This window comes from Felis catus, chromosome D2 (genome assembly GCF_018350175.1).
Source record: "Felis catus isolate Fca126 chromosome D2, F.catus_Fca126_mat1.0, whole genome shotgun sequence".
Lineage (NCBI taxonomy): Eukaryota > Metazoa > Chordata > Mammalia > Carnivora > Felidae > Felis > Felis catus.
In genome coordinates, this window is record NC_058378.1 from 79,433,445 (window position 1) to 79,448,466 (window position 15,022).

A 15,022-nucleotide genomic window follows, 5' to 3' on the forward strand; every position below is an offset into this window, starting at 1 on the left:
TAAGCAGGCTCCACATTCAGAGTGGAGTCTGATGTGGGGCTCAGTCCCACCACCCTGGGATCATGACCTGAGCCGAAAGCAAGAGTCGGGCGCTCAACCGACTGAGCCCCCCAGGCTTTACCAAGTTTTACTGAAACACACCCATGCCTGTCCCTTTGTGTTTTATGCACGTCTGCTTCTGTGCCACCATAGCAGGGTTAAGTACGTGTGACAGAAACTGGCCGCCGAGCCTGAAATGATTACTATCTGATCCTTTAGAAGGCAAGTTTGCAATCTCTGGTGTAGACTGTCAGAAAGTCGCATCCGGATCGTTTCCGGAAAGAGGCTCCCTGACATCCCCAGCAGTCACTAGTAGGTCCCAGGTGTCAGGGCGCATTTACCTAGGCGCACGGCTCTCCTGGGGAGGGGGCAGGGAACACACGGCTGTCCGCACCCGCTACCAAACTTGGAAGGCCCACGGGATACCCCTCCCCGGGCAGGCTCTTCTCTGGGGGTGCCTGACCTCTGGGAGAGGCAGTGGGGCGAGCCCCTGGGGTGGGCGCGGGTCTGCTCAGGAAAACCACACACCGGAAAGATGTCACCATTTGCTTGCTTTATTTTTCTTTCTTCCCAGGTCAGTGAGGCAGCAATATCAAGAAAAAGTAGACAGGCTGTGTTCTTGGATGGTCATCCGACAACCCCTCCCAAACCAATAATCCACAGATAATTCTAGGAGCTTTTCATCACTCGTGGCCTAATTCGAAGGTCTGGCATCCCACACATCAAAAATAACTCCCTTGGTGATGTTAAACCAACTAACGTGCGCCCATTTCCCTGAAAGGGGGCACATCTGAGGCAGTGAGAGGGCTGCCGGTGATCTGCCTCCTGGCCCTTCTCAAGTCCCCGCAGATCAAAGAGGGAGGGGACGGGGCTAGATGCCGGGCTCCCTCCCGCGCCGCCCCCAGGGCTGCTGGACCAGCAAGGGGCCCGGGGGTTCTCTGTGGACCCTGCGGATGAGCCCCACTGGCGGCTGCCGGCCAATCACTGGTGGACTAGCTCAGCCTTTCTCTCCTTTTAGAAACACTGTCCTTTGTTGAAAGGGAGACCGAACGGATTCTAGAGGCTCACCGCTGCTCACTTGGTAATGTCTCCATTGTCCACAGAGGGCAGAATCAATCTGCAGCAGCTTGGAATGCCCCGGGGCCAGAGAGGGTGGATTCTCTCAGAGGGCCCAGAAGCGTCTCAAATGGTAACTTCTGGGACAGCAGGGCCCCAGGACGCTGCGATTGGAGCCCAGCAAAATGCAAATGCGTGAGGGGCTCTTGCTGGCACGCCAGCAGGGGAAGCCTTGGCTTCCCTTCCTGTGCGGCCAGGAGCCCCTGAGCGGGCAAGGCCCCCTCTCTGTCTCCGATTCCCAGGCTGAGCTGCTGAAATCTCACTCCTACCAGCCTTTCTGTGCTGATCTGTCCAAGTTATTTGGAAAAATGGAACAAAGAAAAAAAAATATCCTAAGCTTTCAGCCCTCCCCTCGGGGCCAGGCTTGCAATGCACGCATTCTCCCAGGCCTTCGTGAATTACAGAGAAAAACAGCAGGGAGTCCTCTATGGAGCTACGACTGGGGGTGGTTTAATTTGCAAGGGTCCGGGACAGGCCTCAAGTGTTGGCACGTCCCCCGCGCTGCCGTCTCTTCCGCCCGCGCAGTTTCAGCCGCCTGGCTGGCAGGCTGACGGGCTGCTTCCCAAACTTTTCCATGATCTCCCTGATCCTGGCCAGGTTGGTTTTGCTGAGAGTGAAGTCACACCGTGTGGCCCCCATGTCGTAGCCGACCATGCAGTTCTTGGTGGACGAGGTGAACCCTTCCGCCTTGGCCGTGACCACGTACTCCCCGGGGTTCAGGAGGCGCCAGTAGTCCCCATCGCTGGCTGTGAAAAGAAAGCAGGGAATTCAGAGGTTCTCTTCTAACACAGCTACACCACCAGTCCTGTTACTCCGGGACCAGCCTCCCGGCCGGAGAGACACCCAGAGGCAGGCGGTGTGGAATCCGAGCCCCCGCCGATGCAAATTCTTAATGCATTTTGGGAGCTGAGATGTTTTCCTCTTTGGAAGCCACCTTAATGGTTTTACCAGGCAGGGGCTCGAGGTGAAGGCTCCCCGTGGTGTTAATACTCGTGAGTGGAGATGGAGAAATGATCACTCACACTCCTTCCTCTGTGACAATATACGCCATTCATTACCAAGCTGGGCTTCCAAATGGTGTGCCCTCGCCACAAAATGCCATCTTGAAAAGCCATCAGTGCCTGGCTTCCTGGCCTCCCTTAGCACGGCTATAAATACAGAATAGGAATTCTTTCAAGGGGTGGGACTCTTCACTTTTGAAAAGAGAAATAAAGGACCACAGGGGGCCAGGGCCAAACGATCTGGGAGGAGGCCGTGGTATCTGCACCCCATTCCAAGGCCCTCATTCTTGGCCCGGGGGCCAAGAGAAGCCTGAAGCTTCAGGGGCAGTGACGTACCAATGCTGCAAGCCTAAGCTCCCGTCTCCCCAGGGACACTGCTGGTCAGTCATCCCGCAAGCACGTAACGGGACCCGTGTCCTAGCTCTAGGCTAGATCTCTGTTGCATAGACGGGTTCCAGGCCAAGGCTCTCCTCCCCAGGAGCCTGCAGCCTGCCGAGGACACGCAGACCCCCGACGTTAAAGAGACTTCAGGGCATGGGTAACCAGTGACCCCGCAGAGGACGTGGTACCCGGAAGGTCAAGGCAGGCACTGATCCACTGAGTGTCCAAGCAAGCCTTTAACACACGTTGTATGATTACTCCCTTTTCTACCTGAGTAATCTGATGCCCGGGGAGGCATAAAGTCCTGCACGAGGTCACACAGCTCGTAATCAGCAGGTTAGGCTCTCTCTCTTATGGCAATCTGAGTGTCCCAGCTGCCCTAAAGCTTTGGGGCCAGGAGAGGACAAGGAAAGGGGCTAAGGAGGCCCTGGGCAAGGTTCACGTGTCTACACAAGCCCTGAAGTCTTCCAAGGGACGGGAGAAAACTCTGTGTGCGTGTGTGAATATGCATCTCCCACAAACACATGACACATGACACATGAAGCATCAGGTGTAGAGGATAATCTTTATTCATCTCAGACACACGGATGCAATTAAGTGCTCACGAGAACACCAAATGCCATAAAAAACGAACTATGCAGGTAGTTTGGCCTGCTAACTGGTAAACAGGACTCAGGGTGAGAGGTCGGGGTGCACACAACGCACGTGGCTGGCTCCCCCGCCCCCCCGGCTTTCTCAGTGCTGTGCCCACCCTATGTCTTCCTTGGGTGACAATGCAAGCTTTTCAACCAAATAAAAGGCCATCTCATGCTTTTCAGGAGGCAAGAGCCCGTCAGGGGTTCCCTGAGCATCACAATGCCACTCACCCTTTGAGACCTCCCTCTGGGGTCCCGCGGCCCCCTGGCAAACCTGAATGTGCCACCCCCTTCACGCATCTCACCTGTCCTACCAGACCGTGCGTCCTCGAGTGTGAGGCTAGGCCCTGTGCTAAGCTGTCGGCTCCTTGAGAGCCTGTGTCTCACTCCTCAACACTTCTAGTGTGTTTCGTACGGTGTGCCCTCTGTGAATGCCTGGGGGATTGAATGTGGTAAAGAGAAACACACACATGGAACCCAATGTCTTATTAACACGTGAACTTGAACTTACTAAGTCCTAACTCCTGTGGATGCTTTTTTCCCCTGCGAACACCAGACGGATGTGTTAAGGCCAAGAGCCGGCCGCCCGGAAAGGTTGTCTGAGCGGCTAGAGGCCTCTGGAGGCGAGACCTCTCAGAGTGCACCATCTCGAGAGTACTTTGGGTCATTTTGAAACACCCCAGGGAAGGGGGCAGGGTCCTCACCAAGGGAGGTGCTCACTGAGCACAGAAGGGGGGAAAAAACCCATAATTAATAAATGCTGATGGGCACCGCTAAGTGTATAAGGAGGTTCGTAAGAAGGGATTCTTCTTCCTCCAAAGCAGAAGGCTCCCTCCTCCACATGGTGGGGACCTCCTTCTTCTCGAGTCATGCTGCCCTGTCCTTGAACCTGTCTTTTGAGCACGGTCACACGGGCAGCCCACATTGCTGCATCCCAGGCACTCAGAACACCTCCCACTGGTTCCCGGAATGGGCCACACACCTTACACCTCAGGGCCTTTGCATATGCTGTCCCCCCAACTCCTGTGCTCTTTTATCCCTGAGATGTTTTTAAACGCCTGAAGTTTGTTTCTTAATGATAAAGCCAACCTTTTGTAATTCAAAAGCAATGAATTCTGTTCCATGCCTCTAGGGGATGAGTCTTCCAAGAAAATCCCCACCGGCTCCTCGCAGGCCACTCCCCCTTGCCCCCCACCCCCTCCAGCCACAAACAAACCCCACGAGTTTGGTCTTTAACTCTTGATTCTAAACCTCTGTAATTACTGTTTCTTCCAACCGAAATACTGTTCCCTGTTCTTCCAAAGACCAGCTTGTGCTCATCCCTTCAGGGAGGGAACCTTCTTTGGCTTTCCCACCAGTTTCTATATATCCTCCAAATTCTTTCTGGGCTATCATCATAGTCTGCAATTACCTTTTAAATTTTCCTTGGCAACTACTTATATGTCTCCCCCCACTAGAATGTACACTGTTTGAGGTGAGGGGCATATCTGTCTCGTTTACCACAGTATCTCTAGGCCAGCATACAGGAGGTGCTCCACAGGATACGTTAAAAACGAAACCATGGCAGGGGTGCCTGGGTGGCTCAGTGGGTTAAGCGTCCAACTGTGGCTCAGGCCACGATCTCACGAGTCGTGGGCTCGAGCCCCACATCAGGCTCTGGGCTGACAGCTCAAGGCCTGGAGTCTGCTTCAGATTCTGTGTCTCCTCTCTCTCTGCTCCTACCCCCGCTCGCACTCTGACTCTCCCTCTCTCTCAAAAATAAACATTAAAAACTCCCCCCACCCTTGGGGCGCCTGGGTGGCGCAGTCGGTTAAGCGTCCGACTTCAGCCAGGTCACGATCTCACGGTCCGTGAGTTCGAGCCCCGCGTCAGGCTCTGGGCTGATGGCTCAGAGCCTGGAGCCTGTTTCTGATTCTGTGCCTCCCTCTCTCTCTGCCCCCTCCCCTGTTCATGCTCTGTCTCTCTCTGTCCCAAAAAATAAATAAACGTTGAAAAAAAAATTTTTTTTAAAACTCCCCCCCCCAAAAAATGAAACCATCGGGAATTTGTTTCGATTCACGGAATCAGAATGAGGTGGGCCAGCTCTATAATCTATAAGTTTCCGTTTCAGAAACACGGAAGAGGCCTGAATCTCTCATCTGCCTGGCAATGCACCCTCTCCCCCGGATGTTCTTGCGTCGGCTTTCCCCACGCTTACCCCCAGGGCTCTTGTTATGTGCTTCCAGCCCCGACCCCTGGTAGAGTCTAGAACCATCTACCTTGTGAAACTCAGGGATCAGCGTGTTAGGTCACTACCCCTATCACTGGGTGAGCAGGTCTGTGTTCAAGGGTGGATGTTCTGCGGAATTATGGGGGGGGGGGCACTTCTGCAGCTGGCATCGCTCAGCACGGTGGACAGAAGGAACAACCCAGGCGCTAACAAATGTCCACTCGTTAGCAGGTCAGGTCAGTGCCCACCAGACAGAGGACGCTCATGGGGCCTTCTGAGCCAGGTGTTTGGCCAACATACTTACTATGTGCATCTAGAAAGCATTCGTACTCGCTTCTCTCTCTGTGGAATTCAATTCCCCTGTTTAGTTTCTGCAAAATCCCTCCGGAAACAAAACTTGTCAGGTCACAGAAGCTCAGAGGGAAATCAAGGCAAACGCAGGGCTTAAGTCGAGCACCGAAAGAGGCTGAAACCAATATAGTAAAGAGCCACGTGTGAAGTATGGAGTTTATGTATCATGAGAACACACTGGGAAATTATTTTCGGGGGGAAATAAAGGGAGACGGGCAGGCGGCTCCCATCGGCTCATCGAAACCACCTCTGTGATCACAGGGGCTTGAGGTTCAGAGCTCAGTAGGCATAGCACTCTCTTCGGGCTTGTGGGGTCCCTGGGACTCTTTCTCTCCAATTCCATTTAAAACCCTCATGTTTTCTCACATTGTGTACAAAGCACGAATTGTCCCAAGAATGTTCTGGGCTCTTTTATGAATCATTCTTTCACAGGAGCTTGTTGGCAACGTTTAAAATACAGTCCCTTCTGTTCCTAACCATCTCCAGCACCTTGCGTAACACCCGGCCCATCGCAAGTCTGGAATCTGCGCGCTGAATGCATGAATGAGTAAGTGAATGAACGAAGGAACCAGTGGCTGCCCGGGAGGGGCCTCGATGTACGAAATGCCACGCCGCACAATGTGAAGCCTCCCGGGCAGGGGCTGTAAGGTCCTCAAGCATGAGCAGGAGGGAGTTTCAGAAAACAGGAAGGCGAGTCATGGCATCACACCGCGTGACATTTCAGCTCCATTTCACCCACTGAAACAATAATTGGCTTGGCGCGCCTGGGTGGCTCCGTCGGTTAAGCCTCGGACTTCGGCTCAGGTCGTGATCTCGTGGTTTATGGGTTCGAGCCCCGCGTCGGGCTCTGGGCTGACGGCTCGGAGCCCGGAGCCTGCTTCGGATTCTGTGTCTCCCTCTCTCTCTGCCCCTCCCCCCTCACGCTCTGTCTCTCTCTCTCCTTCAAAAATAAATAAACATCAAAAAAATTGATACAATAACTGGCTTTCTGTAGCAGGCACGTCAGCAGACGGCCCGTCACTAAACAGCACGTGTGTGCAGCCTGAATCCCAGGCTACTCCGTCCTAAGGCCCCAGAAGCTTCGGTTCCTCACAGGTCAAATGGGATCGTTTGTTGGAAGGACCGGGTCTGTTAATGCATGTGAAGGGTTTGTGGAGAAAAGGCTCCTGTCCGCTCAGGAGGGGCAGCACAGGGGCAGGGGCACTGCATTCACAGTCTCAAGCCCCTGGCTCAAATCCCAGCTCTGCTATTCTCTGCGCACTCCCGGAAACACCATGCCGTGTCCATTCATTCGTTCAAACTCATCCCTTCATCCATTCATTCAACAAATATTTATTAAGCACCTACTGAGTGCAGCCTGCACTTCACCGAGGCACGAAAGAGTCAAGGACGCCTGGTCTGGAGCAAGCGGGGGAGAAGCAGGAACAAAACAGGCGCCAGAGGTAGGGGCTTGGCCTGCAGGGTGTCAGAGGCCGGCGGTGGAGACGCCACGGGAGGAGAAAGCTGGAGGCTGAGACGAAGCAGCAGGTGGTAGGGGCAGGCGGACGGGGTTAGAAAACATGGCCACCATGGTGGGCCTCGTTGACACGGTGACATCTGAGCAGCGACCCGAAGGGGACGAGGAAGGAACCGAGGGGTTCTCGAGGGAAGGAGGTTCGGGCAGTAGGAGGGGCTGGAGCGAGGACCCCAAGGTGTGGCCTGAGTCCTCGAGGAAGGAGCCGGCGGGGACTACCGAGGACAGCAAGCACAGGGCAGTGACTGTTCCTGTTTGACCGAAACGGAGACTCAACGATTTTCACTTTGAAATGGGGACAGTCCTGGGCAAACCAAGATAGCCGGTCACCCCAGGAGAGGTTTGGGAGGTAACCAGCAGCCTAATCCTGTATGGCCACGTGCGTGCCCTGAGGACTTCGGGGTGCCCCTGTGGGGTTCAATAAAAGGGTGATATGACCCAGTTAGCTGATAACAAGCTTGCCCTGGCTGCGGGGCTACGAGGGCAGACATAGGAGAAGCCTGCCCGGGGTACCACGGTGAGCCTGGCAGGTGCCACGGGTCGGACCGGCTGGCAGCTAAGGAGGAGGTGAGCGGGCATAGATTCTGTATCTATGTGCTGACAGAGCGGGGGTTGTAGGGCAGAACCAAGGCGGAGCATCTGTTCCGTATGGGCACCTTGTGTATCATCCCAACTCTCATCGGCTTTACAGGTGATGACACATGGGGGACACAGGAGGAAAATGAACTTGACCCGGTTTCCCTGGGACTGTCCCCCATTTTAAATCTGAAGTCACACATCCTGGGAACCACCCCCAGTCCCAGGCAAACCCAGACCGCTGGCCGACCCGGCACAGCGTAAGCCCCTGAGCCAAGAGGTACAGGTCAGGCCACACCAAACACCTGCTGAGCTGGCCTCATATCCTGTCTCTCCCAGTTGTTCAAGTGTGTCCGAGGGCTGAACAGGTCTTTCTCATGGCAATCACGATTTCCCTTCTCCTACTGCTGACTCTGTTCTCTGTGCCCAGGTGGGGCCTGTAGTAGGTTGAATGACGGCCCCCAGACGGGTCCACATCCTACTACCTAGACCCTAATCCAGACCCTGCGAATGTGACCCTGTTTGGGAAAAGGATCTCTGCAGGTATAACTGAGGATCTCAAGATGAGACCATCCTGGATGGCCTAGGTAGGCCCTAAATCCAATGACAGGTGTCCTTATCCGAGAGAGAGGAGACACAGAGGCAGGCCACGGAAGATGGAGGCAGAGACTGGAGTGATGGGGCCAAGGAAGTACAGCCACCAGAAGCCGCAAGAGCCAAGGAAGGATCCTCCCCAGGGGCTCCAGAGGGAGGACGGCCCCGCTGACACCTTCGGCCGCCATAGCAGTGAGGGAATAAATTTCTAATTCTTTAAGTTTGTGGTCAGTTGTCTTCCCCCCCCCCCCCGCCCCCACGGGAAACAAACACAGGGCCCGGTCCCAATGCCTCGCTCACTACAGCTGACACCAAAGCAACGCACATCCGCCTACACTATGACGCACGCAGCGCTCCCCAGAGTGTCCCCGGCGGACGAAAACCTCTGTGTGCAGACGCACCGTCTCCACCAGAGCCCCGGCACACAAGCGGATTTAGGCTTCTCGCCAATTCTGTTCCCGGTGCACCTGCCACGACATCATGCTGCCCACACTACCCGTCAAAGTCAAGGTCAGTGTTTTCTCATATCCCACCGAACACACTGAGCGCCACCCCAGGTGACGACGGCCCTGGGCACAAGGGAGAGACTTCGTGGGTTTCACAGCAGCACGAAAGCCCTGAGTGAGCAGGGACATGCCTGGGGCTGGGAGTCAGACGCCTGAACCCAGGCCCCACCCGCCAGTGGGTCCTTTAACCCCCCTCCCCCCCACCCCGAGCATCCGGTTTTCAACGAATGAGGGAGACACCAGAAAGCACAGGCTGAGCGCCTTGCTTGCCAGGGTCTCCACGGTTAGGTTTGAGGCAGGAGACAATCGTTCAGCTCTCCGTACGAAGTTTCTGGCATGCAACATGTGGTGTTGACCCAAGAAAAATGCTTCAAGGGAACAGATATTTCCTACCGAGAGACAGCTCATCGACACTCGCGGTTACCTGTTCGGATGTCGTGGTTAACACCTTCCACGGAGATGATGGCGTTGGGAATTCCTTTTCCGTGGGCGTCCCTCACCATGCCTTTGATGCCACGATGGACCTGCTCAGAAACACGACAGGAAACGGTGAGCTCACGACTCGCTCAACCCAACACGCACAGTGAAGACGGCTGTAAGCCGAATGCCAGCCCAGTGCCCAGGAAGCCTCTCAAAGCCATATCTAGCTCGAAAGCTCCCTGGCTGTGCCTGGATTTGGTGTGCAAATTTCTGTATTCCTTTTGGGTCCATGTACTGGGAAGTCTTCCCCTGAAGTTCAATTATCCCAGAGGCTTAAAAAATTTTAGGATCTTAGATGGTTCATAAAAACCACACCCGGTAAAAATGGAATTTAATTTTTTAGAGGCACGTTTATTTGGGCTTCCCTAATCGATAATGACTTAATACATAGACCCAACGACGTAAGAGTCAGAGAGGAAAGAAGAGAGTCAAAGGCATTCCTATAATGACATTGACATTCCCACATGACATTCCTATAATGTCATATGTCCACAGGGCCCTTCTGCGGATTAGCTGTGTCACATGACATGTGTCACTCTGAAACTTGTACCTCAGTTTCCCCATCCGTAGAATGATGTGACAACCCAAGCCGGCATACCATCGTTTCCAATGACACTCTTCATACGTATTATTGTGCCTGTGCATTTTATCCACAGCAGGCACCTTGGCTACACAGGATTACTTCAGAATAACCAGAACCTTCTCTCCTTTCACGGATGAAATGAGAAAGAGCCTTCCCTCACAAAATGCCAGGGCACAGAGAGCGTTCACAGCTTTGCAAGACAGAACAGGCTCACACGCCCTGTGCCAGGCACTGGGGGCTGCACAGAGTCTCTGGGGACCCTGGTGGGGCAGACTGGGACGCTAGCCCTGCCTGAAAGTTTCTTCCCCCTCACCTACAACAACCCACAGGAAGGGCGGCCTCCGTGTGCAATCCTGCAAGCCTCAGGACCGTCCTTCCAAATGGATGGGGATCACGGTACAGTCACGTAACTGAGGCCCAGTGTTCGTTTTTGTTTATTCCTCTGGTTTCTGGTTAGTCTGTTCCTTAGCGGGGCGTGGATGTTAGTGGATTAGTTGTAGCACCAAACGAGAACTGGTTTACTCAGAGCTGCAAGAGGGGCGTGTCCCTGAGAGCAGGAGGAAGGGAAGGCGTGTGAGGTTCCCAGCGGGCACGGCGGGGCCTCCTCACCAGCCGCAAGCAGAACGCTGGCAGGTGCCTGTGACACCTGCTCCCAGGGAGCACCCCGTCACCTGCAGCACGTGCGAGGGGCACAACTGCGTCCCCCCAAATTCCTGGTGAAGTCCTTACTCCCAGGAACTTGGAATGTGACTGTATTTGGAGACAGCGTCTTTGAAGATGTGATGACACTAAGGTGAGGTCACTGGGGTGGCTCTGACCTTCCCTTATAAGAAGAGGAAACGTGGACACACAGAGACCCCGGGAGTGTGTGTGCACAGACCACGTGAGGACCCTGGGAGAAGACGGCCACCTGCCAGCCAAGGAGAGTCCTCAGAATGAAACCAACCTGCTGACACCCTGATCTTGGACTTGCCTACTCTAGAACTGTAATTTCTGTTGCTTAAGCTCCCTGTGCGTCTATGCTTTTATGCGGCCCCACCAGACGAACACGAGGGGTCCGGGCACGCTGGCTCCGACACGTGTCACCCCTCCCTACAGGGCAGCATCCGGTCGCACTCGCTATGGCCCAGTGCGGGCAATCAACATGGCCTTCACAGCTCACCTCGTGGGGCTGAATCAAGTGCAGACAGACGATGGTTCCCACCAGCGCTGTTTGTGGCCGGCCCAGCATGACAGCCATCGTCCGAAGCGTGAACTCGGTCTCGGGCTTTCAGCCCCCTAACCGACCCCCGTCCTGAGCCGGCCCCCAGCACAGCGCGTCTCAGGCCATCCGTACCTGCTCCATGAACACGATTAAGGATTCCCGATTGTTCTCCCACTCCTCGGGCAGCTCGCTTTCGTGCGGATACTTGTCACAGCCCACGTAGATGGACAGCTCGAAGCAGTTTGTGTGAAGGTAGCTGAAGTCATTGAGACCTGCCGAGCCAACCGACACCACGGTCACTGAACGGTGCTCAGAGTGGCAGGAGGGAGACGGCAAGAACGTTCAAGAATGGGGCTCAGAAGACTTCATTTGAACAGGGACGTATCAAGCCCCTACTACAGACCACAGATGACAGCAAACACGAGGGGAGGGGATGGGGGTAGAGGGGAGGACACGGCCGGGATGGTTTCTGGGGAAGACAGGCATATACAGGAACATCTCTGACAAGAGGAGGACTAAGATGCTGTTTATTAAACTCAGAAATAGCGTAAGATACAATTTTTATGTTTTTTTAAGTGCTTTTATTTTGAGACAGAGAGAGAGCGCTCACACACGGGCACGCATACACACATGCTGATGGGGAGAGAAAGGGAGAGAGAGGAGGGAGAGGGAGAGAGAGAGAGAGAGAGAAAGAGAGAGAGAGAGAGAGAGAGAGAGAGAGAATCCCAAGCAGGCTCCACACTCAGCACAGAGCCCAATGCGGGGCTTAATCTCACGACTGTGAGATCATGACCTGAGCCGAAATCAAGAGTCAGGACGCTTAACCGAGACCCCCAGTCGGTTTTAGAATAATATATAGTTTTAGAATATATATAATTGTAGAATAAAGTGACATGAGTTAACAGTATGGGTTCTAAGCGTTTAAGTTTCTGTCTACAGTTAGGCTGCCCCGAGCTGGCCGTTTTCCTCCGTAATCCACACCAACAGCTATCCCTGCAACCCTTTGCTGAGTGCCACCCGTGAGGCCAGGACCTGTGGTCAGCACTCTGTATCCGCTGACCACAGGCCCGGCAGAGAGGGAGGCAGCACAGCACAATTCTACAGACAAGAAAAATGAGGGAGAGAACAGCTATGAAATGTATGCAGGACCAGGTCTTGGAAAAGAGCCAGGGTCAGGCTTTGAACCTAGATGTGAGTGATGCCAAGACCTTGTTCTGAGAACGTGACTGTATTTGAAACAAGCATCTCTAAAGACGCGATGAAGTTAAGATGCAGTCATTAGACCTCCAGAGCTTGGCCGGAGGGGGCTGGAGGACAAACACCCCCACCCACTGAGCCCCACGGCAGAGGCACTTTGCGCATCCTGACGCCATTGCAACGGGACGGGAAGCGCCCAGCCCGGCACGGAGTCAGTCTCTGCACTGGGGTCCTGGGGCTGCTGTGACAAATGACCACAAACTGGGGGGCTTAACACAGCACAAATGTATCCTCCCATACTTCTAGAGGCCGGAAGTCCAAAATCAAGGAGAGGGTTGGCAGGGCTGTGCTCCCTCCCAAGTCTCTAAGGGAGGAAACTCTCTTGCCTCCTCTAGTTTCTGGTGGTCCCCGGCTTGTGGCCACGTCACCCCAATCTCTGCCTCTGTCTTCACGTGGCCTTCTCTGCTATGTCTTCTCTTCCGTCCCTTATGAGGACATTTGTCAATGATTTAGGGCCCATCCAGGTAACCCAAGATGACCCCACCTTGAGACCTCTAACTTAATTACACCGGCAAAGACCCAGTCTTTTTTTTTTTTTTTTTTAATTTTTTTTTTCAACGTTTATTTATTTTTGGGACAGAGAGAGACAGAGCATGAACGGGGGAGGGGCAGAGAGAGAGGGAGACACAGAATCAGAAACAGGCTCCAGGCTCTGAGCCATCAGCCCAGAGCCTGACGTGGGGCTCGAACTCCCGGACCGCGAGATCGTGACCTGGCTGAAGTCGAACGCTTAACCGACTGCGCCACCCAGGCGCCCCAAGACCCAGTCTTCAAAGAGGTCATAGTCACAGGTTCCAGAGGCTAGGAAGCAGGGATATATTACTTTCGGGGTGGGGGAGGAGGGCTCACCATTCAACCCACTACAGCACCCAATATTTGCAAAGTGAACAAATGAATGTTAGGGGGCATTAAGCTCTTTCCAACATTTTCGTCTTGGGGGAACAGGGTGATCAGGAAGGACAGGGCGCAGCTATGACCTGTGTGACCCCAGGCGGCACACGCCCAGCAGGAGGCCCCTGCACGAGCTCCCGTCGTGGGTTCTGAGGGCCAGGACTAAGAGATCGGAGGTCGGGTGCACTGGGTTTCCCTACAGTGACTGAGCAAAGGAGCGGGTCCCGCTTGTCAACCAGCCTTGGTGCTCGCCACGCGTCTTCCCTCCCTCCCGCCTCCTCCCGCCGTCACGCTCAGTAGGAAGACCGGATTAAAAGTCGGGGCCCTGGGTATGTTATCAATCTGCTGCCTAATCGATTGCTCAAGTCACAGCCAAAACGGCACTCAGCATACAGCCACTCTCTCCGGCGGGTTCCAGACGTGAACCGGTCACGTGTCACCAGATTAGCCTCTGAGCACATTTGGGACAGAGAGCTGAGGTACGGAAGGAGTGGGCCCGTGCCACACTAACGGAACATCCTTCGCGGGGGCCTGGTCTGGTTGGAGAGGGTTGGTCAAAACGCCACATCGACTCATTCACTCGAACCCGAAGTGTGGAGTTACAAGAGGGCACAGCAGGCCCGACGAATGCCATGTTCCCTGGTTAGCACGGGGAGGACACGCTGAGATGGCCGAATGCCGCTGTGCACGTAACATTTTCATTACCCCCTATCTCTGAGGCCTTGTTGGTACGGAAATGAATCGGTGCCACGCGCGAAACCCTGGAGCGGGTCTGCCACCTTGCAATGTGCCTTCGAAGCACTCTAGGTGCCAGCAGAGTTGGTGAGATGCTGAACGGCCAGGAGAAGGGTGCAGAAGCTTGAACCCGGCCACCTCTGCCGCTGACTTCTGGCCCGTGAGCTGAGAATACTCCTTGAGGAATGGCTTCGAAAGTAGAACATGTGGGCAAGGAGCTGGGGCATGACCCACACAGTCCCCACAAACCCCGTGTCCCTGCCGGGTGGGCGAGACGTTCCTCTCTTCGCCTAGAACCCTAGTGTCACGGCTTCTACTTGGAGCACGGAGCCGTGCGTCCCGCAAGGCCCGTGTGCCTGTCGCCAACTCCGCCCGTCCCTCATCGCGGGGCAGGGGAGGCAAGATGTCAGCCCAGGAACAAAGGGGCTCTGACATCGCTCTGGACTGGAAACACACACACACACACACACACACACACACACACACACACGACAAGCGATGTGTGTTCCGAGCTTCCCCGAAGCCTGCTCTCCACCGCCCCATCTCCGTCAACTAATGCCTGTCAGTCACCGCTAATGAGTGAACAAGATCCGAACAAAAAGATGGAGTGGAGGGGGAGGGGGAGGGAAGGAAATTAGAAGTCACATTTCATTAATCTACAGCGAGATGAATCGGCACACTTCCCCACACCGCCGGGAGGAAGCGGGATGAAGGCTCGAGCCGCCACGTGGCTCTGCACACAAGTCCCTGAAATAATGGAAAATATAACTGATAGGGAAAAAGCAAATGCTGCCTTCGTGGTTGTGTGGCGGCCAGCTTCTCGAAACGAGACTATTGACCTGGTGCGACAAATTTAGACACCGCAGCCAAGAAAAATAAACAGATACTTCGCGTAAAGGTGGCTGTGGGTTTCTGGGGCTAGAATTGGAAAAAGCAAGAATGGTTTGTGGC

General features: G+C 54.5%; 1 protein-coding gene across 5 annotated transcripts in view; it reads right to left on the minus strand.

Moving 5' to 3' along the window:
- Nucleotides 1–577: 577 nt before the first annotated feature.
- CPXM2 (carboxypeptidase X, M14 family member 2) overlaps nucleotides 578–15,022 on the minus strand; it is a 145,122-nt gene continuing 130,677 nt past the window's right edge. For all 5 annotated transcript variants that reach the window (XM_023241053.2, XM_023241051.2, XM_023241052.2 and 2 more), the window contains 3 exons: nucleotides 11,321–11,460; nucleotides 9,346–9,445; nucleotides 578–1,901 (listed from right to left, as the gene is read on the minus strand). In XM_023241053.2, the coding sequence (XP_023096821.1) occupies nucleotides 1,633–1,901; nucleotides 9,346–9,445; nucleotides 11,321–11,460 (509 nt within the window). In that variant the 3' untranslated portion in view covers nucleotides 578–1,632. The remainder of the gene's footprint in view (nucleotides 1,902–9,345; nucleotides 9,446–11,320; nucleotides 11,461–15,022) is intronic.